The sequence below is a fragment of the Photinus pyralis genome, unplaced genomic scaffold (assembly GCF_008802855.1).
Source record: "Photinus pyralis isolate 1611_PpyrPB1 unplaced genomic scaffold, Ppyr1.3 Ppyr1.4_LG6, whole genome shotgun sequence".
NCBI lineage: Eukaryota > Metazoa > Arthropoda > Insecta > Coleoptera > Lampyridae > Photinus > Photinus pyralis.
In genome coordinates, this window is record NW_022170663.1 from 12,093,464 (window position 1) to 12,120,440 (window position 26,977).

General features: G+C 39.6%; 1 protein-coding gene across 1 annotated transcript in view; it reads right to left on the minus strand.

The window, feature by feature from the left end:
* Positions 1-26,694, minus strand: part of LOC116173991 (dynein heavy chain 8, axonemal-like) — a 31,315-nt gene extending 4,621 nt beyond the window's left edge. The window contains exons 1-34 of the mRNA XM_031491755.1: positions 26,584-26,694; positions 26,409-26,535; positions 25,953-26,357; positions 25,736-25,909; positions 25,520-25,679; positions 25,163-25,472; positions 24,765-25,111; positions 24,541-24,715; positions 20,829-21,247; positions 20,672-20,783; positions 20,123-20,623; positions 19,926-20,079; positions 19,746-19,876; positions 19,469-19,699; positions 19,217-19,422; positions 18,949-19,169; positions 18,758-18,906; positions 18,573-18,709; positions 18,277-18,523; positions 18,120-18,232; positions 17,843-18,069; positions 15,320-15,417; positions 12,131-12,249; positions 11,851-12,079; positions 10,813-11,803; positions 10,491-10,761; positions 8,709-8,938; positions 8,446-8,662; positions 8,083-8,401; positions 7,813-8,039; positions 7,362-7,761; positions 7,150-7,317; positions 6,886-7,101; positions 6,700-6,837 (exon numbers count right to left, since the gene is read on the minus strand). Of these exons, the coding sequence (XP_031347615.1) occupies positions 6,700-6,837; positions 6,886-7,101; positions 7,150-7,317; positions 7,362-7,761; positions 7,813-8,039; positions 8,083-8,401; positions 8,446-8,662; positions 8,709-8,938; positions 10,491-10,761; positions 10,813-11,803; positions 11,851-12,079; positions 12,131-12,249; positions 15,320-15,417; positions 17,843-18,069; positions 18,120-18,232; positions 18,277-18,523; positions 18,573-18,709; positions 18,758-18,906; positions 18,949-19,169; positions 19,217-19,422; positions 19,469-19,699; positions 19,746-19,876; positions 19,926-20,079; positions 20,123-20,623; positions 20,672-20,783; positions 20,829-21,247; positions 24,541-24,715; positions 24,765-25,111; positions 25,163-25,472; positions 25,520-25,679; positions 25,736-25,909; positions 25,953-26,357; positions 26,409-26,535; positions 26,584-26,694 (8,280 nt within the window). The remainder of the gene's footprint in view (positions 1-6,699; positions 6,838-6,885; positions 7,102-7,149; positions 7,318-7,361; positions 7,762-7,812; positions 8,040-8,082; positions 8,402-8,445; positions 8,663-8,708; positions 8,939-10,490; positions 10,762-10,812; positions 11,804-11,850; positions 12,080-12,130; positions 12,250-15,319; positions 15,418-17,842; positions 18,070-18,119; positions 18,233-18,276; positions 18,524-18,572; positions 18,710-18,757; positions 18,907-18,948; positions 19,170-19,216; positions 19,423-19,468; positions 19,700-19,745; positions 19,877-19,925; positions 20,080-20,122; positions 20,624-20,671; positions 20,784-20,828; positions 21,248-24,540; positions 24,716-24,764; positions 25,112-25,162; positions 25,473-25,519; positions 25,680-25,735; positions 25,910-25,952; positions 26,358-26,408; positions 26,536-26,583) is intronic.
* Between the last annotated feature and the right edge of the window lie 283 nt (positions 26,695-26,977).

A 26,977-nucleotide genomic window follows, 5' to 3' on the forward strand; every position in this document is an offset into this window, starting at 1 on the left:
TTTTCTTGACAACAGTTTGTATACACAACTGCTTTCTTATAACTGAGCAAATTACAAAAAGTGCTTATGGGCCCCACAGACTTCCGACTGTTGTCGGTTGTTGGTACCTATGTCGAACAAGTACGACAGACTCCATACACCTCGTGTTTGTTCGATCGGAAGGCAAAAAGTCGGATGTTGATATTTTACACGACGTCCGATTTTACCCATGCACTTCCGATTTCTTTGTCCGATCGTGTCAACTGAGTTACACGTCGTGCAAATCGGACGAACAAGTCGGTCTTCTGTGAGGCCCTTAACAGTGAGTTGCGAACAGTGGAATTTGTAATATCTACGAAATTTGGTCGCTTCCAAAAAATCGTACAGCAACCAAAACCCTCGCCAAAACTTTCACAAGAATGACTATGCGTAAGTATGTAGCTGTAAGGCCAGCCAGACCAGACCAAGAGACTTGTCTTAAGACATGCAAGTGCGTTAATTAACATTAACGTGCATGTGAGAGTTTCAGCCACAGATGGACGTTGTTGTAGGCGTTCGTTAACTCACGTGCAATGTCTCTTGGTGTGTTGTTTCGTTAAATGAAATATGTTCATCACTCAATTCCTCAAATGGATTTTTAAACATATTCTGAATACGGTCGACAAGTTACGTCAAGGTAAAAAAAATGGCACATGTCATAAATTCGACTGGTTTATACCGCTCGTTGTAAAAACGAATGACATTTACGAATTCGAAATATTTTCGAACGGTCAAGAATACCATTCGACCAAAGTGCATCGTTTTGGTTCAAAAAACGAATAACCTTGATAAATACGTAGGGTCAAGAATAGGACCCCTGGGAAGTTACACAGGGGATTACGACTGGAAAGTTTCATTATCGAGTGCGGGTTCTGGCGTGAATACATTTCGGTTTAGTAAGCTTAGGGGTCTTTAGAATCGGTATTCCAGCTACGTGCAAAAAAGAGGGAACTCGTTCTCTACTTGGGGTTTTTAAGAACTCCTTTGTCAATCAGATATTAATAAAACCCATAGAGAGCGTTTAAAAAAGCGGCAGAGCACCTCGGTGTGACCCCACGAAGTCATTGGATTTGACCCATTTTCAATAGACTTGTTACATATGGTATATAAGTCTACTGTGCAAAGTTTCAACCAAATAGGTTCAAGCGTTTGGCAGGGACAGAGAATCGTAACCCCACGGGGTCATTGGATTTGACCCATTTTCAATAGGCTTATTACTTGTAGTATATAAGTCAACCGTGCAAAGTATTTGAACCAAATCGGTCCAAGCGTTTGATAGTTATCGTGTTCACGGACAGACGGACACCATCGACTCCCGTATAAAGCTTGCATCGCTTTGCTCTGCCGCTTAATAAAGTAACCTTAAGGATATGGTCGTTGTTTTTTAAAGTACAAAGGAGTTTTCTTATATTGACACCTTTTCATAAATAAATCAATAATTTTAAAACCCACTACTATTTTATGCATTAAAACGGAAAACAAGAAAAACTAAATTGTATGTGAATTTTTGTATTAACCCATTTAGAAAAAGTAATTGTTCGTTTTGTTTGATTATAAAATTGATTAAAAGGATTTCTAACTGCGTTGAAGGATTAGATTTTAAGGTTATAATGGAGTATTATATATTATAGCAAATGGGAAACTAAATTTGGTTCAAATAAAAGGAAAGTGGCTACTTAACAAAAGAGCAGCTTTAGTACAAGTATTTGCTTTTTGCTATTTGGAGATTTGTATTGATTTTCAATCAGGCGAGTTCAATCAGAGAGTCTAACGGGTTTAGATACTACAAGGGTTGAAGACCACACTTGCAAAGAATAAAATTGAACCTGTGGAGACCACTGGCAAAAAATTTAAAATAACAATTAATTTTTAATTTGCCCTCGGCTAGCTCAGTATAACAAATATCCGCTTTGATTGATTTTTTTATCTCCTCTTAAAATTTTAAATTCAAAACCTAATGCTCAGGTTTGTTTGAACTCTAAAACATACCTACGTGTAGGACTTTAATTGATTGAATATATTAAGAAAAACAAAGGCAATCAAATTCCATTTTTCTGTACACGTGGATGGATTTAAAATAATTGTTCGACTTGCTAATTCAACCAAGAATCGCCCGCTCTCCCACTTCTCTCGCTATTTAAATCTGGCCTCGACTGACGTGCATTTGCGTCACGTGTTCGGCTTTAAACATAACGGAACGAAACTCAAAGGTTCGAAGAAATCGTGGCAACTGCGCTCGCTTGTCCCAATAAGGTCCTTTTTATCGCCAAACATACTTTCGTTTACGTTGGCTATGAAGCGGTGCATACAAATTCAAAAAAAATACTTTTGATATTCTAAAGCGACCACCCATTACAAGGGGCGACATGTTAAAAATTCAGGTAAAAGAGAAAAGTAACTTCCATTCTCCTTTGGTGGTATTTGCAATCACGTTTAATAATCGTAAGCTAGTCGGCGGAAAAAATTCTTTTTGTGAAAATTTGGTATTATTCCAAATTGAACAAATTTAATCGTATGAATACCAGATGTAACTGCCGTTACAAGGTGTTATTTTGTATTGTTGAATAGGAGATCCGACATGTTTAAACAAATGCACCGGATTGGTGCAAATCAATATGAAAACCCAGGTAATGAAGTCATTGCCTTGGAAACAATTGTGGCAATCGATGCGTACACTGTTAAGAGTGTATATAATAGGAAAAAAAGAAAAAAAAAAAAATAATTGTGACAATAATGTTATTGTAACCATAGCAAAATATACCAATTCGCTTAAACCAATAGAAAACAAGTTAAAAAGTAATCGTAAACGATTTACAAAAAGCGCATTTCCCATTTGTAAGATGCAACTTCTGTTAAAATCGTAAAAATCCGGCCACAAATATGAAAGATAGCGTTGCAAATGTGCAATTCATTTTTCACGTGCTACTTCAATTTCAGTTTATAAGAAGAATTTCATTTCAATGCTTTTCTAAATAACAAAGTTGGAACTGCGCATGCACAAATCTAAATTTTGAAAATAACGTTAGATTTGCCTTTGTTCCAAGCGCGTATGTTTCAAATTTCATGTAAATGCTTCCATAAATAAAAAAGTTGGCACTGCGCATGCGCAAAACCAAATTTTGAAACTGGCGTTAGATTTTCATTTATTCCAAGTGCCTATGTATCAATTTCATTCAAATACTTTTATAAATAAAAAAATTTGCCATTCGGTTTATAAATGGTCGAGATGCGAAAAGGGCACTGTGAATTTTGAATCGATTCGACTCAACTTTTGCCATTGCGTATTATACGTATGGCTAAATCTATGCCCATATTGGATTTCATGCAATTCAGTTCATAACTAATGGGGAGTCAACGCGATCAGACATTTCTAAACAAAGTTATCGTTCACACGGGCAGATAGAGGGACAGACAGACAAAGGAACAGACGGACAGACCAACAGATAGACGACAGATAGCAATACAAAATTATAAACGTCTCTAGGATCGTTAATAAACGGCAAAAGTGTAAAATTATGGAACATGTAAAAAACGGTTTGTTGGTTTTTTTTACAATAACTATTTTAGCAATAAATGCAGAAAAAATTCCTTCCTTGGTGTAAGCCTCGACACCATAACGAACCAAATAGCGAAAAAAGTAGAACAATAACTCTTAAGATAAAGAACTAGGAGCGTCTCAACGAACGAGCGAACGGACGGACGGACAAAGTGGCCACAATAGCGCATTTTTATTTTACTTTTGTGGAAATGCGCTAAAAACATGACATGACAATAAATAAATAAATAAATAAATACATAAATAAATAAATAAATAAATAAATAAATAAATAAATAAATAAATAAATAAATAAATAAATAAATAAATAAATAAATAAAAATAAATAAATAAATAAATAAATAAATAAATAAATAAATAAATAAATAAATAAATAAATAAATAAATAAATAAATAAAAGGAGATAACGATACGCGCGGGATTGCACGTAAAATTTGTGTCGAAGCTGCTGGATGGCTTTAGTGTGTAATTCATAAATTTGAATCGAATTAGTAAGTTAAATCGACCAGTCATAGAAACCATTGGGAATATTCACCTGTGTAGCACATAGTGGTTTGTATTTAAAAAGAAATGTTTGGGTCCATAAAAGAGAAACTTCCATTGACCATAATAGTATAAGTGTAAGGTGACTAATATGAAGAAAATTTTATACTTGTACCGCTTCATAATGAAAGAGAACAGAACTATACTATGCGATCAAAATGAGTTGCTGTCGAGTTACCTTTGGAATTTTTGTTTACATGAGAATTCGTATTTAACTTGAACTTCCAAAGGCGACTCGACAGCAACTCATTTTTGATCGCCCGTTACCTATTTGAGAAAATGAAGCACGTTAGATAAGGGCGAGTGTTCAAGCAGATAAGAGGCGAAACGTTACAGTGCTGACGGTTCTAAAAATCGTCGCGATGGAGCATGAGAGAGATAGTCTCCGCTACATCTACCCATGTAGAAAAAAAAGCAGCTGATGCCGGGTTATCTGGAGAGTTGTTTCGGTTTTTCCGATCGGCGAATATACTTCGAGACAAAATTACGTTGCGTAAACGCGACAATTATAGATCGAATAACAATCGTTCTTCAATACTCAATATGAAGAGATTTGACAGCCGCGTAGTCGTACCTACGTGATATAGTATTGCAAAGGTTTTTCAACAGATTTGAAGTGAAAACCGCGCCGCAAGCTCCAGAAAAGCTGGGTGTATTTTAAATTCGTTATGATTTATTATGAGTTAACAAATAGAACGTGGTGGATTTCAGAAAAAAGGGAATATTGTGCAGCGTTACCGTATTAATACGTGAGCGAACTCTTTCGTTTCGGTGAATTATTGTATTTTTGCGCTCGCGTATGAAATAAGGTGTTCCCACGAAAGCGTTAGGGTTCAAGTTGCAAAACATTGGATTGCGGTAGAATTGTAGTGGCAAGTTGCGTAAAAAATCAGTTTATTAATTAAAGTTGCGCACCTAATTTGATTATACAAGGTGTTATTAACATTATGAATAAAACGGCAACCGGTAAAAAGGTTAAAGACAATTAATTTGCGTTTTTGTTGACTGTCAAAACCCTTACGCCCGGTTGCAAGAAAGCGAATTATAATCGAAATCCAAGATTATTTGCCAAATCCGAGATTAAACAAAAATTTTAGTTGCATGATCAAGTATTGGATTAAACTAATCTTGATTATTCTAATCTAAGTTTATTCCTACTATAATCCCTGATTACGTTGGTTTTGGGTTGCATGAAGCTGTAATCCTACATTTGTCATTGATTAAATCAAAATTATTCTAATTCGTCAAATCGGAGAATTAAACTGGAATTATAACGACAGAACTAGGGAATGCAATCCCGCGGCAAAATTTTGATCCCGGTATTTGCGGGATCGTTTATGTTAATCCCGAGGGATCCCGCAAAATTTTAAATGTATTGGGAAATATGCAATTTTGTGCGGATTAACCGAATATTCTCCAACAAAACATATCGTATTTCCCGGAAAGGATGCGTCACATCCGCTTTCGGCCTCCACGTTTATCTGGATTTCTAGAATATTCACTACAATTAATACAGCCATACTGTACTACTAAAGTTTTTATTTTGTCATTGTCATTTTACATAGTTAAACAAGGATAGACAAAAATGACGTCATTACAAGACTGTAAAATTCCGAGTATAAGTACTCGCTAAATATTGCGCTCACGTTTAGACTGCATTTCTTCTATGGGTTTTCTGTTGAGTCACGCTTTGGATTTACTGTGGAGAATATATCAAATGGGGGAAGTTACTAACGCGACGGTTCTACGTTTGGCACAGCTGCAGGCGCAATCTGTGGAAAATAACCGAGAATTCTCACTTTGCCTGAATCTTTAGGCATTTCGCGAAATCCCTAAAGAGAGGCAGGCGAAGTGCGAAGTCGAGTTCCATTTCTCACTTTGCCTGCTGCATTGGTCATTTCGCAAAATGCCTAGGGATTTTGCAAAATGCCGGATTTCGCAGTTTGCCGGTAACATATATACCACGGTAGAGAAGTCTATTATTGCCTTCGCACCTTACACCCCGAGGCGCTTGCCTCGAGATGTAATCTTGGTGCTCAGGCAATAATACTGTACTTCTCTACCTTGATATATAATGCAGTATTGTACTGATGATTAAAATTCATTACTAAGTGCTAAAGGCCTTAGTGACCTCCACTGATCTAGTCTGAGAGTGCATCTGCAACATAAAGCAGGTGGCATTACAAAACGGCGTTACTTTATGGTGGGTTCGAGGGCATTCGGGTATTGCAACCAACATAAAGGCAAAACTAACTCCAAAGTTTACGAGTATACCAAAATATCCACAGCCTTGTTGTAACATACAAAAAAGTCACGTAAAGCAAGTCTTCTACCCTAGCATGCAACCTGACCAGCGAGAAGTTATGCGATTTATCAAAGCGTTGCTGGAGACGAGGTTACACATCTTTCGACTCTTACACAGGACATGTTCTGCAATCATCTACAGTAGATGGATTTAGCTGCCCTATGTATAAGGCTTCGGTAAGGACAAATTAACTCCTTACAAAATAGGGAAAGAGAACCTCAAAATAGTTATTATAATACAACTTGGAGATTACCAAAGTGCTTGGGAAGTAGTGTACCTGTTTTAATCGCATGGCTTCATCGTACTCATCCTGACACTGCTTCACTTCCGCTTCTTTCTTTTCCAAAAGATCCATCGCAGCATTAAGCTCACCGGTGGCTTTGTCCAACCTTGCTTGTTGTCTTGCTAAATTCGCCTAGCAAATATTTTTAAGTAAAATTACCTCTATGTTCATCTAGATTACCTTTAAAGGCAGGACATCTTTGTTAACATCGTAAAACGAGGCCATGGCGATAGTCCACGAAATCAAACCGGCCACGTTACCGCAAGCCAATTTTGCGCTTTCAAACGTGTAGGTCGGAAAATCAAAGTACGGTGCCAGCAAGTCTATTATTTCAGCATTGATCGTGTCTTTGGGATAGTTTTGTAGGTTAAACAAAAATTTGGAGTCTGCCATGACCTACGATATACTCATTGTAATACGTTCTTTGGACAACACGTAGCCCACTTTCAAAGATTCCTGCCAGGAAGTCACAAGAAACGATTTTTCTAGGTCTACTTTAGTAGGCTCAATTTTTTTCTTGAAGTAAATTAACACTGCGTCCATAATTACCATAATCAAAAAGGGGGGCTTTCCCAGTTTTCTGACGGTTGAAATATCAGCCGCTTTAATCGTCTACGATAACAATTTTATTTCGTGGACTTTACACCTGCCTATACCTGGAGAGCAGTTTCGGCTGCTTCCAAAGCGGGTTTAGCGGCGATCAGTTTCTTCTCGGCATTTTTCTGATCTTTACCAATTTTCTTGACGAGTACTTCGGCGCGCTCTTTGACAATGAGAGCCTCTTCCTTTATTTTGTTGGCAATTGCCGAAGCCTTTTCGACGACTGCCAATACTTTTTCGGCGGCGGCGTTTGCTACCGCGATTTCTTGTTCCTTAACTTCTAGTTCCTTACGCAGGATGTCGACGCTTTCCGCCGCCTCGATTAGTTTAGTCAGACCAGTTCTCATTCTTTCCGCCAGTACTGCTATTCCGTCATGTTTGTCTTTGTATAATACTTTGTAACTGCCCAAGAAGGACAGAAACGTCTTGGGCGTCACAAACGTCTGTCTGCGAAACCTGAAATATGTCTTGCTTGTGAGAAGCCTAACCAACTGGGAGATTTCTCACCTTTCAAAGTAAGCGACGCACATTTCCGTGACGGTTTCTTGTATTGTGGCCATAATACGAATAAGACCAGATTTGATTTCGCTAGTTGAAACGGTATAGTAGTTACTGAGGAAGTGGTTAGAGACGGCAACAAGTGCGTCTATCGGCCAACGGGAATACCAATCCATTGTGCATCCTGATATCAAACCTGGAAATTTCAAAGCGCGATTTCGAAACTTTTCACCCACCTACGAAAATCTTTTAGAGAAAATATTTCACCGCTTTTTTTACCGGTGAAAAACATAACACAACGTGTAAGTTGGAACGAGCTCGGCTTATGAAAAAATCATACAACACATCGTTAGTTGGCACTTTCTTTGGCGCCACCTTCTTCATTACACCGATCAACTCAGTTGTGATTTCATCAAGTTCGTCTTTGGGAAAAAGATTCGCGATCTCACCAGAGCTCAAAACGTTGTTTAAAGACTCCAAAAAAGTCTCTTCTTTAATATCATTGTCTGTGAACACAAAGGTAATGCCTCGACCTTCAAAACCGGAAACCTTATAAAGGTATTTCATGTCGTCCATGAAGTTATTCAAATTGTACGACCTAAAATGATGGTGCAATAAACACGTTTGGAAATGAAGCCTTACCTTGTCAGTGAAATTTGGAAGCTCGAGTATCCGGCGATAAACGAGGCCAGTTTGGTCAAGCTTTGCTTGCCGGAACCGCCGACGCCCACCAAAAGCGCATTTCCTCGCGCCGTTCTCACTATCCTGGATACAATGTTCAAATGAACCATCGCGTCGTGAAAGAACACCAAATCCATTGCGGAACCGCGTGTCGCCTCATTGTAGCTCTCCATGAAACCTATTGAACACTAACCTGGGGAAGTGCATATCGATTCGACACTTACTGTGCAGCTTTCCTTTGACAAACGACCAGCTGGGAATTTCTTCGTAAATTTTGGGAGCGTCAAAGACGAAATCGTCGGGCTCGTCTCCGGTCGCTTCGGGGGGCTCTCGTAAATAGTCGACCCAAAACGTCGGCTCCTCAGGAAACAAGGGAGCGTAGTCGTCAAGCTCTTTTATTGCCTGTCTCGTTAAGTTTTGCAAAAACCACTCTCTGTCTTCTTCGTTTATGAATCTGTGCACAATGATTTTTAAGGTGAGGAACGGATTGTTTGTTGATGGAAGTTAATCGTGGCATTTTGTGTGTGATTTGCAGTTAGCATTCATAACAATAACAAGAATAAAGCAACAACAATTGTAAATTATTACACAATATCTACAAGGACATATTCACTCACAGCGGTAAAAACTTGGTCGGCAGAATTTTTGCGGCTGGCAAACGACCGGAAACCTTTTTGGTCGTTTGTAATTTTGACTTGCCAGTTTTGGTTATGTGATCCTGTTTAGTCACGTTTTATTTTGGTTTTGTTTTGGTTTATTTGGCCTGCCTTGGTCTTTTTGCGAATTGTTGGTACTGGCTTTTCAATGTTGTATGTTTGTGCCTTTACGATTTTTTCAATTTCCTTTTGATTTTTATAGTTATTTAGATGCAACTAACTTTTACGAACCACCAATTTCAGTAATTATTTAGATGCAACTAATTGGTACGAATGTCCGGCGCAGATAAGTTTTGATAGGGAATGCAATCCCGCAGCAAAATCTCAATCCCGGTATTTGCGGGATTGTTAGATGTTAATCCCCCGGGATCCCGGTATTTGCGGGATAACGCAAAACTTTAAATAAATTGGCAAATAAGCAATTTTGTGCGGATAACTTCTGTATTAAAATAAATCGCTAATTATCACAATATTTAACAAAGAAGTACTTTCAGCCTAACTTAAGAGTTCAAAAAACCTCACCTGTAAAGCACAAAAAGGTGAACTTCTAAAGTGCCTCAAAAATCATAGTACATTTTTAAGGAAAAAGTTTAACAATTATTTAAAAAATAACTTCCCCGTTATCCGTTACCGTTTCATTAACAAAGTAAACAGAATCGTCCCCTTGGTCGACAAATTCCTCAGTCCCGCAAATCCCGCTGGATCCCGCTCCATTTATGTGCGGGATTAATCCCGCAAAAATGCTGCGGGATCCCGGTATTTCGGGATCCCGCGATCCTGGTATTGCATTCCCTAGTTTTGACATTCTCGCGATTAGCTAATCGACTCGCCCGTTCACAACGCTCGCTCGTCTCGTGACGCCGAAGAGCAATAGATTGCATTCTTTATATCCTAAAAGTACCTAACTACAATAAGGCTCTATTATATAACACGTAACGATGTCGTTACACAGCGATTATCGTTCGGAAACGATTTGCTCTATTTTGTCCGCTAAAATGGATTGTTTCGTAACGACAATCTGGCGGTAAATTTGTGATTATTTAACAAGCCCTAGCCGCTTGTTTAGTGATACCACAGATATATTCTTTATGTATATCTGTGGTGATACTGAATATAGCGCAGATCGGGTCGTTACAACAACGATATCGTTTGTTAACGACAATATACAGAATAGGCCCCTTAGTTTTATTTTGATCATGGTCTTTTTGAATATCAAAGATATATTTTTTGTATTTCTTGTGCGTTTGGTCAAGACCAGAACTAGGGACCCCTTCGGTCGCACCTAATAATTCGAGAAACTGCGCGTCAAACGGAAAGGTAAATAATACCACAACTGATCGGTATACTGACCTATCCGAAATTACTCTCGTACATTCGTGTTGCCAAAGTTTCAACAGCGACGTAATGGACTGACATTCCAAATCCTGCACGGTGAGAATGCCTTGCCAAATTCTAGATAAGTCTCTGAGATTAAACACATAGTGAAACTTGGCGGGGGTGGGTAGCATCTTCACTTTGGTTTGCGCCCATACGTGTCTAGTAAGAGGTATTAATCGTGGTAGAAAGTTGACTATTTCAGAATTAAAACGCGAACTGCAAAAGTAACCTCTACCAATTTGATCTAAAAGTTGAATGTTGAGAGAGATTTTGCGAAAAAGTGGTCGTGACTTACTAAAAATCATATCCATCGAATTAACGCTGGGCAATGTGCAGTTAAACACGCAGAACTGTCTCTTTAAGCGATGTGGAATGTCGTTACGTCCGCCACCCGGATGGATCATCGCAGCTAAGAAGAACGTGTCCATAATTGTCGAGAAATCTCCGGGTTTGTCTAAACTGTAAAAGCCTCCCATTTCCATCAACTGCCGCACAATCTCGTTGGTAATTTGATCGCCCCAATCGTTTATCACGGGCATATTGATGTCGTCAATAAAAATAGTTAGAGTTTTACCAGCGGGAGGCCCATAAGTGGTACCGACCCGTTTATCTACATATGACTCTATAATCCGTTGCACCATATTAGGGGTTGTTGCGGATGAAAAGTTAAACGACTTGCTAACTTTGTATTCGGGATCGAATGTATTTAAGAAACCTTTGATCATCACCGTTTTTGCGGTACCCTGTTCACCGATCAGCAGTACGGCTTTTCCCTGTTTGGCGATAGTCTCTATGAGAAAAGCAGTCCTAGTGTTATCTACATTTGGAACCAAAATAGACGTGTATTCTAAAATCTGATCCTCGGGATAACTAAAAGATTCTACTCTTTCTCGCCAGTGTTCCCATCGGCCACTGTCGGCGACAACGTACTCAAAAATGGATTCGTCGGTCATACATTTAGGCCAGTCCATCTTCACTGGCATTTTAACTGCGTATTGCTCTAATTTAGAGCGATCGTCTAATTCCAAAGCGGCGCCCAGGGACCACATCACTGAGAAGATGAAGAATCGTTCTAGATGTTTATCCGAGTACGTTCGCGGTATATCGTCCACAGTAGTCAATAACCCCTGAAGCATATCGCAACATTGCCTTATGTACAACGCCTCCCGAATCGCCATTTTTGGTTTCAGTTTAACCTGCAGGAAGTTATGCAGATCATCGTAGACCTTATTGAAGAAGTTTTTGAGAACTTCGGCTTCGCCAGGTTGTCGCGTTTTAAGCCACGCCTTAAAAAACCGCGATAGAAATATGAGAAACAACTGTTACCAGGAACCTCCAAAATGGGCATCCAAGGTAATACAGACGCGCTCATGAAAACCATGCCCATACGCGAGACCGTTGCCGGACTTGCGTTGTCAACGTTATCCGGCTCGAAAACTATTTTAGAATTAGCCGCCATTACTATTCTATCACCATTGGCCAAAGTCAACGTTTTATTGTCGTCTAACACTGAATTTAGGTTTTCAATCCACACGGCATCCACAGGGCCGTCCAAAACCAACCTGCAACATATACTTATTAAAGTCAATGGATCAGGTGCGCATTAAATTTACCAGGTGAAATCTGTTTTCTTCACCTTCAACGTTCGTCTCCAAAGGGTGGAGAATATGCCGTCGGTCCAATCGTTAGTGGCAACATCCAGACGGCCGAACATTTGGGGGGCGGTGATCGCCTAAAGTAAAAAAAACACATTGTACGATGACGGGAGTGAGGATGACATGAGCAAAGATCGCAAGGTGAAGGGGGTCAGCGGACACGGTCTCCATCACGAAGAAAGTATAAGACGTACTCTGACCTAGTGAAATGCGCGCGGGAAGCCCTAAGAGGGAAAAGAAAAAAATGTTCCGATGGTCGTCCATGAAACAAAGCAAGGTCCCCTAAGGATTGTGATAGACAAAAACAAGTGGGGGAGACTCGCATATTTCATAGTATATGGACGAAGATGATACCTACATACCATAGCCAAGAACCTGCACCTGGAGAATGGACAGCTGTTACCCATACCGAAGAGGTTGAATGCCAGGATGAATTACCTGAGCAGAGGAAAAATATCGGAGTGATCAAATACTCGAAGTGCTGGAAGGTGCACGATACCCGATACGTAACAAACAGGAAGAAACTGTGGTGACATACACCTATGGTTCGGCAGTACACCTTACATCAGAAGGAAAAAATACGAAACGCTCTGTATACAACAATTACAGATAGGAGTGATCTAATTAGCGCATTTTTTAAGAATTAAAAAAGATTTTATCTTTCATTGCATTCTAATTAAAGGTCTCAGGAACAGTTTTCTACAAACTACTGCCCTTCTTTCTGTCCTCTTATCAAAGTACGGGTAGAGGGGGAAGGGAGGGGGGAGTGGAACTAGTTTTATCCATCATGGTACTCTAATGAAACGTCTCAAGGAATTAATTTATACTAACTATAGTCTTCCTCCTCGATCCCTTGTCGTGATCGGTTATAATTACTTGTGTCTTAAGAGTGAATTGTCAAAGGAAAGTACCTACAAAGGGCGATTGGGACGTTTGGAAGAAATATAACCATTGGGCATTTAAATACAATTTGATACATAGCCACTTGGACTAAAACCAAATTTAACGCCAGTTTCAAAATTTCGTTTTGCGCATGCGCAGTGCCAGCTTTCTTATTTATGGAGAGATTTAAATGAAATTTGATACATAGCCACTTGAAATAAAAGCAAATGTAGTGCCATTTTCCAAATTTGGTTTCGTGTAGGATGTGCAGTGCCAACTTTCTTATTTATGGAAGAAATTTTGTAGGGGTGTTTTAAAAAAATGCGCTTTACCTGCAAGTTACAGACCATTTAACGCGAGGGCTCTGAATAGACTCCAAGGGGAACCCGTTAGGTCAAATTATCGCGAAATAATTGCTGTGCTGAATAGGAAAAGTGCGCCATAATTCCAAAGAAGTGGCAGAAGTTTCGTGACTGTAGTTATTTTCGCCAGCGAGGAGGTGTCCTATAATATAGGAGAATTGAAGGTTGAGAAGGAGGGGACATTAAGTGAAAACGAATACATCTTTTGGAACGTGAACCGAAAATCAAAAGTTCTGGAGGGAACAGATACACTGGATCGTAAATCGATGGAAAAAAGAAACGATTTCTAGGACACGCCAAAAATAAAGGAAACAATTCACCCAAAGCAGCACTGATGTCCTTAAAAACAGCGATTAAAAAACCAATAAAGGTCGGACATATAAAATCGTTACGAGAAAGCTAGAGAGAAGAAGAGAATCTGTCTACACAGTACCCAAACCGTATGCGCTTTACCCGTTGAAGACTAGGGAAACCAGTCAAGGGCTGGAAAACACATGATTAGAAGCACCCCACGTCACGTTCACGATGGGCAACCATGAATAAGAGGCACAGTTCCTAACGAGCTGGTAGTACCTACAGAGCTACATCAAATCGTACCACGACAAGTCAAAAGCGGGACATACCTACGGCAGCCAATGAGGTTACCCGAGCTGCCTCGCAAGGCAGCTTTCCCCCGTACGAACCAAGCTGCGAGAAAACGCGTTCTAGAATCTAGACTGTTGGATATGCGCCTCAGATCCTCGCACGTTACCCGATTTTCAAAAACAGTTCAAGTCGGTAACTTTGAATGTGGTACTAAAAAAATGGGGTTGTATGCACTGGACACCCACCATCACATCTACATCACACCAAGTCCGATTAACGGCAAAACCAGGAAACCAAGAAGGATTTGCAGACACTATTTTACCAGTAAAGGCCGATTCAGAGTTCCGCATCGGTATGAGGTACGAAACAAGAAATAAGCGGTAACGTAGCTCGTAAGAGGTAAGGGAAGACCGTAAAACAATTGCTACCTTGCACATGCGCGATTTGATTTTCTCGTTTGCGTCATATGTTGTCAAACTGACGTGCTTGTGGTTACTTACGTTTGAGATTGTAGCACCAAAGGTTATTTTGCTTTTGATCGACGTAGGTAAACGAATATGGATAGTGACGATATCATAATCATAGCGCTTCTAATGTTAATTCACCTTCAACACAAATGTTTAACGGTCAAATACCTTCTCATCTTAATAAAAAACATGTACACGGCAACACTGCGCGCAGCTGATCAGTCTTTTATACAGAGTGAGCAACAAAGATTGAAGCGTGCCGCTCATAGCATATGCTGATTTGATACAAGATACGAAATACGAATAGACGCACGTCACTGTGACAGCGCAGAACGTCATTTTCGTATACAACTCCATACAAAGAAGGTAGTTTTGATATTAATAGGAACAAGCGGTGATGACGCACGCTTCAATCATTGTTGCTCACACTGTACAAAACACGTGATAAACCGTTAACGAACTCGCACGATCCGTAACGATTGCATCTGATTTCGTAAGCGATAAGGTATGAAATGAAATAATCCATTTCTTACCTCTTACTACTTACGTCTTGCGTCTCACGGAAAAATACTGTATGTTTATTTTTCTTGTTTCTTATCGTTACATCTTACCGCTTAGCGTTACGGAACTCTGAATCGGCCTTTATACTGATTTACGTTAAGGACCCGAGCGACGGAGAAATTCTACTCAAAGCTTACGGGTACCCATGCCGTAGAAGACGCAGAAGCGAACGCATACTGGGTCAGAAGAGAAGACGACTATTTGCGATCGGTACCAAACCGACTACCACCACAGGCAAATCCAAGATTAATTCAGGATGTAAAGCCGCCCCTGAGGGACATATCACTTACCTTTGGATTCATCCGCATTTCTTTCGTAGGTAGTCCACCTTCGGTCATGGCTCTCATCAAACAAATCATGCACTTGGTCTTTCCGGCGCCGGTTGGTCCTAAATTCATTACAAAAAATGTTTTTAGTCTAATACAAATATCGGCTAGATGATCTATAGGAGAAGTAGAATTTTAAGATAATTTGAATTTATCGAAAATCGCACAAAATCATGAATATTACGTGTACGCTGTAATCCGTTTCCAAGGACCTTTGATTTGATATATTCAATAAATGTCCCAGGTTTCGTGCTTATTGTTAATAAAAGTGGATTGTTCCGTTCTGAAAGGAGGCCTCCTTGTTGAATTGATACGTCGTCAGTTTTTCTTAAGTTAAGGTGTGTCGTTGTTGATAAATAGATTAATTCTTCGTAGTACTCGAAGCTCGTAATACACACATAGAATGTTTTATTTGTGAACACCACTTTTTATTTCTTTTTTTGTTTGAGCGATCGTAACACCAAATAATGAATTTACCGTTGCTTAAATTTATTATAGAAAATCACATGTATCTCGCTTTCCCGGAAAGGCAATAGTGCGATTACGAAATTAGTATTAACTACCCAACCTTGTATAATAGTAGGGTAGCTCGAAAGAGGATTTTGTGATTCACTGAAGCGCGGTGTAAAGCCTACCTTGCACCCCATATAAGCTCTTAATGTAGTATGGTAGAGCTACCACCAGAATAATAAAAAATAGACCGTTAGAAATACTCGAACGCGTCAGATATTAAAGTAAAGTGGGTTGACTACGTGTTGAAAAGTGTGCATTTCAATAATCTGACAAATTGAGCGTGGCGTAAGGGAGTGGGGAGGTCACAAACTTGCAGAAACAACCTCGACATTGTCAAGCGCGTTGAAATTTTTATTATTTTGAAGGAAATTATTCAAAAATAACCGAAGAAATATAGTCTGTCGATTACTACACTCCAAAGTAGAACAAATCGAGAATAAAGTTCAGTGCGTTCAGCAGTTGAACATGTCAGACGGTCGTGTCACAAATTATACGTACAACCCTCTGGTTTGTTTGTGTGTTTTACTGTAAATTTTGTGAGTTTAATATCTATTACGGCGATGACTCATAATAATATAAAGTGTGTCTAAAACAATAAAAAAATGCTTCACTTGAAAAACTATCAGATCAAGAGAATCCTTCTAAGTTATCGTCACATCAAGCTATTGACGCGCTCATTATTTTGTTTTACACATTATTAAAAAAGTGTAAACGCGGCCCCACCGGTGGAAGGATGTACAACATGTAACTTTTTTTCTTTCTCCCATCTAATCTACAAAGTTCAGGTCCCTAGGAGGCTCGAGTAAATTCCCATTTTTTGTAATTCCGAAACTTGGACGACCTACACGCTATGGTAACATATGCCTGCTTTAATCTATGCCCGTTCTGATTTTTCCTTTGCTATTTATGTTGCTGAGCAGCAACTCTGAAACGGACCCAACGCAAATCTCCGGACAGCTTCCCTTTTTAGCCAGTAGTAGAACGGCATTTTTGTTATTTCGGCGTCGTCTATACGGAACCACCGAGCTGGCAAGTTTTCTGCTATCTCGATAAAAACTCCGCGCCTACTATACTTGACAATTCAAAAAATGTCAACAGCAACTGCGCGTTTCCGTTACAACTACGGATGCTTTTCATAAAAGTGAATCTAGTGGACATACTATGAAATAGATTTGCGCATGTGCAGAACTAAATTTCCTATTTATGGGCTTTTGTAAAAACTTCATACCCAAAGGCGGAAATAGATTAGCAAGATTTCTCGCGAGAGTTGCTGTCTGATAGCACTGTCAAGGTATAAATACCACCGTACATTTGACTTACGGTGGTATGTACACCTCGATTTGTAAGGACGTTGCCAAACAGCTTAGTTGTCTCTAGGGAATGCCTTTTTGCGGGATTAATCCCGTACGTAAATGGAGCAGGATCCCGCGGGATTTGCTGGATTGCAGAATTTATCGACCAAGCTTACCACCATACATTAGCAACTCTGCGAATTTGATTATTTCGCATATTTTTGTTGTTGCAGTTCATGTACCTAATAATTACGCGCAAACCTGTATCTGTTATTAACTTTGTTAAACAGCGAGTGAGTGCGCAAATCGGACTTATTTTGCTACTGTTTTAAAACGCAGGAACTGTTATTCCTGTAGACAATATATCGGACTCGTCGTATGGAAATATTACAGCGAATATTCTAGACATCCAGGTAGACATGGAGGGGCCATAAAAGATTGCTCACCGGCGACAAGAAATGACGGCAGATGTGATGCATTCTTTCTGCGAAATACAATGTGTTTTCTTGAGAATATTCCGTTAACTGCACAAAATTGCTTATTTCCGAATGTTTTTAAAATTTTGCGGGATACCGCAAATACCGGGATCCTGTGTGCTGCGGGATTGCATTCCCTAGTTGTCCCTACTATTCACGTGAAACAACTCTTCTTTGTATAAATAAAAAAAATGTGTTTTTTTTACCTAATACCATCAGTCCATGTCGTACCAAGTATGTTTCGTACAGCTGCACCACTTTTAAATTCCACGAAGAGTAATTAATAATGCCCATTTGCGCCGTTTGGTTTGCAATCGACCTTTGAAGATCCTTCCACGAGTGAACGGTTAATTTTATTCCCGGGAACATATCGTCAATAAGCGACAAGAACAGCGGCTCGTCTTCGTCGACCAGTTTGCTCAAATTCATATCCCTGATAAATAATGACTTGCTTCGTTAAGAATTAGTACGCGACGGTTATACCTTAACACTCTCATAACGATCGTTTCCTCTGTATCGTTCGGATTCATTCGTTTCTGGGCGCCGAGTGTTCGTAAAACAGAGAGAATGTTACGCAAGCCAAAATCGTAATGTACCTGTAACGTAAATTAAGGTGCAAGTTTGACGATACCATGCGAACCTGCTTTGACAGCTGCTCCTCGCAGAGTTTATATAAGGTGAAGAACTTTCTAGCTAAGATTACGTTTTCTTTGAAACCGCATGACGCCAGTTTCACTCGAATGATGATCTGGCGATCGGGAACCATCATGGAAACTGTGCGAAACATTATCTTTAAATTTTCCGGCAGTTCTTGTCTACCGGCGTAACCAGGATTCATGGTTAGAAATATACCAAATTCGATATTCATGGAAACGTTGTCTCCATCACTACGATGTAGATATTTTTTTACGTACTTACGTAAATTATAAAACCTGCCTAAATATAAAAAAAGGTTTCCTCTCCTTACGGGCTGTTAGCACTATGTAAATTTGTTGTGCCGCAACCGACAGTACAGGCAGTTCAATTCTGTTGAATTCGTCGAAACAGCCCCATGTACCAGACTGAGCTAAACCCTAAATGAAGGTTAGCGATGACGCCATGAGTAAAACGCCAGATGATACCTTATAGATTCGTCCCAAACCTCTAAAGTCCATCTGGTCTGAGCAATTAAAGACTACTACAAACTTTCCTAACGTTCTCCCCATGTCTTTGGTGGTTTCGGTTTTTCCGGTACCAGCAGGTCCAGCTGGTGCGCCGCCCATATTCATCCCTAAAAGGCCTACTTATTGTTAGCTTTTAGCGCCTTACTTACAAATGGCCTGGGCCAAAGTAATGTAACATCTGTCGGTTAATGGAGTGATCGCTAAGCGCTCTGTAATGCCAAGGTACTCGTTTTGGTATTCAAAAATGACATCAGTAATTTTAACCACGCACTGATCGTTCTCTTCGTTGTAGTAAAATCTGGCTTGTTTCTGCCATTCGAAATCATTCAATGACCTTACCTTTAACTGGACCATATCATCAAAGATATCCCTAAAGGGTTTCATGTAGTCCAGTTATACCTACCATCAACAACATACCTCTGATGGACATGTATTGTTACCATGGTTTCGTAACGTGTTCGCTGCATTTTCGTTAAATCCTTGGACGTAAGATCGATTAAATCGTTTAGAATGTCTAAAAACCTCTGGTTAGTCGCTTTCATGATAATTTTATCGACGCGTGATTTTCGAATGGCAATTTCTGCTTCTTTAGTCCACAAGAGCTGAACGCCGACTAAACCCGCCTACAAGACGCTTTTATTTCCTGCCGGAAGGGATTCGTGTAATCACCTGTCCGCAAAATTCGACAAACCCCTTGATAAAGTCGTAATCCGGATTTACGAAACATTGAGCTTGAACCGCAATCACGTTCCTTACGGTATCTCGCACAGTCCCTAGTAGCTTATTCAGCCATATCTCAACCCCGCCGACGCAGTTGACCGGCTTATCGAATGGAACAACTTCACCCAAATCCGACGACATGGCGATTACGTCCTCGTATTTATTTTCGTCGAAAATAACCTGCGTTCTCAATTAATGAGGGCGGTAAGCTTTGCTAGATTCTTACTTTGTAAACGGCGTCGAATAAGCTGAGTAAATGTGGCTGAATAGAGTGCGGATCGGAACTCTGGCCTAGAATTTCCAGCAGTACAGGATCGGATATGAAGAAAAATCGTGGAAAGCATAGCCTTTTCGATTCTGTGAACATTTGCCATGAACTCACTTCCGATGGAAAGAAGGTGGATACCTAGGTATCCCGTTAAACTTTTTTGACACGTCTCCAATTGGTCTAGAAGATACGGTAATAACTGAGTCATGGTTTCATCACCCGTGCAGCATTCCACCACGTTAACAATATCGTGAGCCCTTACCATAATCTTCAACCACGCCTTGTCAATGGCCTGAAAGACCCATAAGGTATGATTGGCAGAGATGAATTCTTACCGAAAATCTTTTGGCTTCCGCCGGCAATTGTTTTGATATGTCTCCCCCTACGAATACAGCCTCTAAGTACACCCACAAATTTTGGACTTGCATCCACTTTTCGAGAACCTCGGATGTTGTCACTAGCTTGTGCGCCCATGTTTGGAGGTCTCTCTTGAACGGTGCGTTATACCTGTTGCTTAATAAAGAGTTTAAAATCATCAAACTGTCTTCTAGCATTGCAATAATTTCGCCAGTTTCGCTGCCTTTGAGCAGTAGCTCTCCTTTAGTTTTGAAAGTGCCGAACGTTAAGTCAACAATCGCCCAATCGGCAATTACTTGCTTCAACTTTGCCTCGATGTCCTTTTCCTTTACCGCGCTAATGCAAATGTCCTCTACATCATCCTTAAACTTCAATAGAGGGGCTTCCATAACGTCACGTAGCGTAAAGGTTGGAGACTCTATCGGAAACTCGTAACTGGTCACCTTAGCTATTCTTTTCCAGTGTCTGTCTTTCATGGCCTGAAACAAATCAACTGACTCCAATTGTTGCAGAAGAACAAACTTTACTTTATTCGCCATTAATTCTAGAAGAGGGCACGTTTCATTGAAGTCATCAATTTTCTGTTTCAAATCTAGAAACGCAGGCCAATCCTTCAGAGCCTTCGGTAATTTGCGACACCTAAAACATCGTTACTAGTTTTTGCAGTGGCGATGAACTACTGACTTGTTTTGGAAATCCGTTAATTCTGTAATAATAACTTCGGTATCAACATCACTCCACAAGAGATCGAAGTACCCATCTATGGTGCTGTTCACCTGCAGATATAACCCGTACAGCTTATTTAGAAGATTGAACTCCTTCTTTCGCTTGTGAAGTGCGGGGTAGTCGTTAACTTCCATTCCGAACAGCATTTCCCCGCTCGAGTACATCTCAAATTTGGCCCATAGATCGTCGAAGCGCGCTTGGAAAAGCAGGACCCGATCACTTGCCTCGCGCGCTTGTAGGCCGGGTATCATGGGGCCGTTGAGCTCGTAGTCCATGTCGAACGCGTCAACGTCCTTGGCAAACGTCGCGACGCCAGCGATTAATTCGGCTTGAAGTGGTGCTTGAGCCAAAATTATGTCGTACTGCACTTGTTTCGCCTATATAACAAATTAATTCATTTCAAAGAGGTATGAGTCCTCTACATTTTACAAGATGTAAACTGACCATCAAGTGGATATAGGATTAGTCACCGGCCCGGTGATAAGAAGTGAAACCGGATGTAGCGCATTATTGCCATGAAATGTGATATGCTAGTTAGAGAATTCTCTAGAATCTTTTTGTTTAGTATATATCCAAATTGTCTTGTATTTAATTTCAGTTCCAACATCGATGCCAAAGTGATAAATAATGAAATTCGCGCTCATGTGTTATATGTGATAACTTGAAGGGATAAATAATAATTAACTGTTATAAATCTATCTATTTAAGAACCGTTACCAATTCATTAATAATTAATTGTAGATAAACAAAACAGTTTAAAATAGGTATGTAGCAAATGATGTTTAACTTTTTTTTGTTAACTTCCATACTAAAACCTGAAAGATTTGTAGAAGATAAACTGTAAAAATTGAGGTATTTAACAATTTAATATGTTAAATGACCATCAGCGATTAAGTTTGTATCATTTTGTAGCTATCAGTTAATTATCATCATTCGATCATTCCCTAAGGATCGTCTTACCTTAGATAGCCACAGAGAAATATCGGTGGTCTTACTAACCAAACATGTTTTCTTAGGATCTGGTGGGTTTTGTCACCCGCACGTTGGTGAGGTAGGCATACATTGGGGTAAAAAATTACCTCTCCTTTGTTTACGGAAACACACGTTTTGAACACCAGGAATCCGAATGAAACAAAATGTCGATAATGTCGATCTGTCTGTCGATCTGCCTGTATTACTCTCATTTCCGGGTAAACGCATGAACAAGAAGACTAGACGCGCGATCATTTTTATCCGTGTCATATAGAGACAGCCTATTTTTGAGGCGATCTTGTGCTGTGTACATGTACACTACATTTTTATGCATTTAACTGTCCGTAATCCTATTTGGATTGTACTTCCCGTTGTATTCATAGCAATTACAAACAATATGAAAGTACCGGGTGACCCAATAAGACTGTTCCTCGGCCATATCTAGAGAACCATTCGTCATATGACTTAGGGGTAAAAAAATCATTGGGTAAATCGGTCATGAAGAATCGCTGTAAAATATTTTCAAATTCTAAAAATGACCAACAGAGGGCATAACTGCCATCTTAAATTTTAAAATTGCATTTTCTTTAAATTTCGCATAATAAACAACATTTTTTTTCACATTTTTAAAGAGAACCCTTTTATCTATCATTTTCGTAAAAATTCAGTTATTTCAAAAACAAAGATGGTGTGGGGCGTTCAATTGTTTTTGCAGTAACCTGCTTTAACTTCTTAACCGTTTGGCCGATTTTTAAAAAATTTGGTATGGTTGAAAAGAGCATTCCTTGGGCAATGTGATTCAATAATTACAATTAATTTAGTTAAATCCATCTCCGCCAGGGGGCGAGTTTTGACACTATGACCCAAAACTCTAAAGAAATCAAAAAAATCAAGTGGAATGATATGACTTTTTCTTTATGAAAAAGTAGCCAAATAACATCCAAAGAGGTTTTTCAAAATCTCGTTCCAAAATATTGGGAAAATGAGATTAATTAATTCATTTGTCCAATAGAAACCGTGTACCGGGTAACCCAATAAGACTGTTCTCGGCCATATCTCGGGAACAGTTCGTCATATGACTTAGGGGTAAAAAAATTGTTGGGTGAATCGGTTATGAAGAATCGCTGGAAAATATTTTCAAGTTCTAAAAATGACCAACAGAGGGCGTAACTGCCATCTTAAATTTTAAAATTGCATTTTCTTTAAATTTCGCATAATACACTCAACATTCTTTTTTCACATTCTTAAAGAGAACCCGTTTATCTATCATTTTTGTAAAAACAAAAACTCAGTTATTTCAAAAAGAAAGATAGTGTGGGGCGTTCAATTGTTTTTGCAATAACCTGCTTTAACTTCTTAACCGTTTGACCGATTGCAACAAATTTGGTATCGTTGGAAAAAGCATTCCTTGGGCAATAAGAATCAATCAAAATATAGTTAATTTAGTTGAATCTTTCTCCGCCAGGGGGCTAGTTTTGACACTATGATCCAAAATGCTAAAAATGAAATGGAATGATACATTTTCCTTATGAAAAAGTAGCCAAATAACACCCAAAGAGGCCAGTGAAAACCGTTTTTCAAAATCTCGTTCCTAACCTCAAATATTGGGAAAGTGATAGATAAACTGTTCCTCTTTAATAATTTGAAAAAATGTTTTTAAGTTTATTATGCGAAATTTAAAGAAAATGCAATTTTAAAATTTAAGATGGCAGTTACGCCCTCTGTTGGTAATTTTTAGAACTTGAAAATATTTTCCAGAGATTCTTTATGACCGATTTACCCAATAATTTTTTTTACCCCTAAGTCATATGACGAACGGTTCTCAAGATATGGCCGAGGAACAGTCTTATTGGGTCACTCGGTACATCAAAGCGTCTGTTTCGAGGTCTGTTTAAATGCTAAAATAATCCTTCTTTATACCGGGGACAGGCTTGTCATTGCAGTAGTGCTCGCACTACTATATGTGTGTCGAGAACAAAGGGAAAGTATGGGGTGGGGAGTCGAGGTATTCGTCGACGGGCTCAATAATAAAATTCGAATCTCAAAAATGGAGTATCGGTAGCAGGTACTTACAAAGGGAAAGTGGATGGTTGCGAAGTAACCGTTGAAGAAGTTGATTGGGTTCAAACTTCAAATGAAACCTCGAAGACGGGGTCTGAAAGAACACCTGTAGAGGAAAGTGGATGGTACAAGACAGATCCCTCTATGTGGGGTCACAACCTTAAATGCAAAATTACGAAACCCGAGTATCGGAGGGGATAGTCAAAACGAGAACGGTGAAAATCTGTGTTACTTTTACTGCGCTCGTAGATTACCGTTGTGGTTTTGGTGCGACCGGGGATACACTCAAACCCAGTAGATACATACACAGGGAATGGTGAGTGAGTGACTACGCACGGTGTACCTATAAGTGATATGTGACATGCGCATCCCTATTACCATAATATTGCTGTATTATACTATGCTATTACTTTCCCTACCATCCTACACGAGGAAATTTATATTTAGAAAAAGCACTCAAAACTTGGTCCTTTGAGCCAAATACATTTTTTTCCTTTTTTTGCCATTTCAAATTGGTACTTATCAAACCAAATTTACGAAATAAAAGCAACATGTTGTACCTAGTTTTTAAAGTATACACTTAACTATGAACAAACGGTTTAACCAAATCGAGATGTGTCCATCGAACTTTACTTACGTGCTCCAACATACTGTTAAAGTTCAGTCTCAATGTGTCCATTCGTTCAATGTCCTCTTTAGGTACGTCAATATTGTAGTTAGTAAATACTCCATATGCCTCCTCCATTAAGCCCAAACACAAATCCATGTTGATAAAATTCTCGCGTACCCGCTGAAGGCAAGCCATTGCCGTTCTGGAAACATCATCATCAAGTTCGCAGTAATACTAAATTTAAAATTTACCTGCAGTCGTCCAAATCCTTGATAGGTTTCGCCAAAATCTTCTCTTGGGCTTTAATAAAGTCGACCATTGCCATTAGTTTCTCCTTGTACTTGATGCCCAACTTCTTCCCTAGAAGATGCTTCCACGCGTCCGATTCGATCAACAGCGCTAGTTTATACTCGTCCATCAGAATGCGTATGGGTCCAATATCGTAATGCTCGGGCAGTTGACGTATTTCGTCCGCCCTTGAGTCGTACTCGGTGAATCTCTCGCTAATTTGGACGATTAAAGGTTCCGCGTCGCAGAACGCCTGAATTTGGTCGTCGCGGTCGTTCGTCCATAGAAAGGCGTATTTATGGTAATAATCCTGAAAATTGAAAGAGTGATACAGGCTAGGTATAGTTCGCTGGCCGCTCACGTGCAGTAGCTTCTTCACGTCGGGGCTATATAGGTACATCGCCCCTTGGAGGGCCATAAATATTCGTGAAACTTCCTTTTGTTCAGTAATCATTTTGTGAAAGTTGGATAAATCTTTCATCTCAGTTTCGGGAAGTATGTCGCCTTGGCCCCACATTGGAATTTCGCTTGAAATCTCTAAGATGGCGTTAACAATTTTGCCGAAATGCAACTCGATTTCGTCAAGAGTTGGATTGATAACCGCGAGGGGAATGCGTAATTGCATTCTGGTCAGCAATATTGGGGTGGGAGTTGCGTGGTCATCCATAAAGCTAATGGAACCATTGAACTGATTGAACATAGGCAGTAAGCTACGTACCTAACCGGTTTCACCCTTTGTCTTAAAAGGTCCAAGGATAATTTCGTTGCTCTCACTAGACAGTCGACGGTTTTACCATTAAAGTATTCAAAAAGATCCAGGCAATCTTTGTGAAAAAGGTGGATGTCTGACAAACTTTTGGGGTCAATCTCCTTAAAAGCTGCAATATAACGATTGTACCAAAATCGCATGGACGTTATTGAAAATCTTTAGTACCTGCATCCGATGCTAACTTTGACGTAGAAGAGGATGCATTAAGGGGCTTTGTCGTATCCAACCAGTTGTACTTCTCAGCTTGTATTTCTGGGTCTGACAGTGTATCGGCAAATTTATTAACTAGCGATATTGCAGCTTTCTCGACTGTATACAGCTTCAAGCGTATTTCCGCCACTAATTAAATGGTCTAAATTAAATTGAAAAGAAGAGATATTACCTTTTTGAATTTTATACGATAGACAGATTTGCAGCAACTCATTCGGGAATATCGGTTCTGGGGGAAGGAAAGTTAAAAACGTCTTGGCAATTTGCGCAAAAACTTCGTCAATGCGCGCCTCCTTTATATCGGTGACTTCCTTTAGAAACATCTGTACGATTTCCAAGGTTTCCGTTACGTTTTTGCAGAAGTCGGGAATTCTCATTGACGTCCATGTGATTGTTGAGAGGGCGGGCATAAAGACCACTTGCATTTTCAGTAGCTGACTTTTAAGTAGCGGAATGAACAACTTGGGCATATCTCTTCTCATGGTGTTGTTCTTTTCAACCAGTTGCTTCACCACCTCGTAGGCGTGAAGAATCTTATTTTTACAGAAGACCAATATTTGAGCCACATCCGGTACGGCTATTAAAAGGAGCGTGCTGACGTTTTCGAAAATACGATGTCATCACTTACGAAGATCCAGTTTTTGTATGTACTCAGTTTCCCGGATTGCCTCCACTATGTAAGGGTCGAAATTGACCACAAACCTTCTTGTTTTATTATTGGTGATTAGTATCGGCGCACCTAATACTCCTCTCACCTGAAAAACCATTTTGGGCGACCCATTCCATTAAAAAATAAACTGTACCTGAGGGATGTGCTTAAACCAAGCTTTGTGGTACAATTGTTCATAGTGTACAAAAACACAAGACAAAGAATTGAACATCTGAATACATTTTTGAACTTTACGATGCCTCATAACCTGAAAAAAAAAGATGTAATGGTAAAGGGAGTGTTCTAAATGAGACATATTTGAAAAAGCTGAAACATAAAGCAGTAATCAACACGAAATCAGCACCCCATAGTAAACAAAAAAGGGGCCATAAATGTTACGCTACGTGCTCCACGTTAACCGCCCATTGCCATATAAGAATCCCCAGGTGTCCCTCGACATGCACTATAACGGGAGCCCGCTAGGCCGAATTTTAGATACGTAAAAATCGCATGTACCGCTTCATATATGAATAGTATTATGTAGGTGC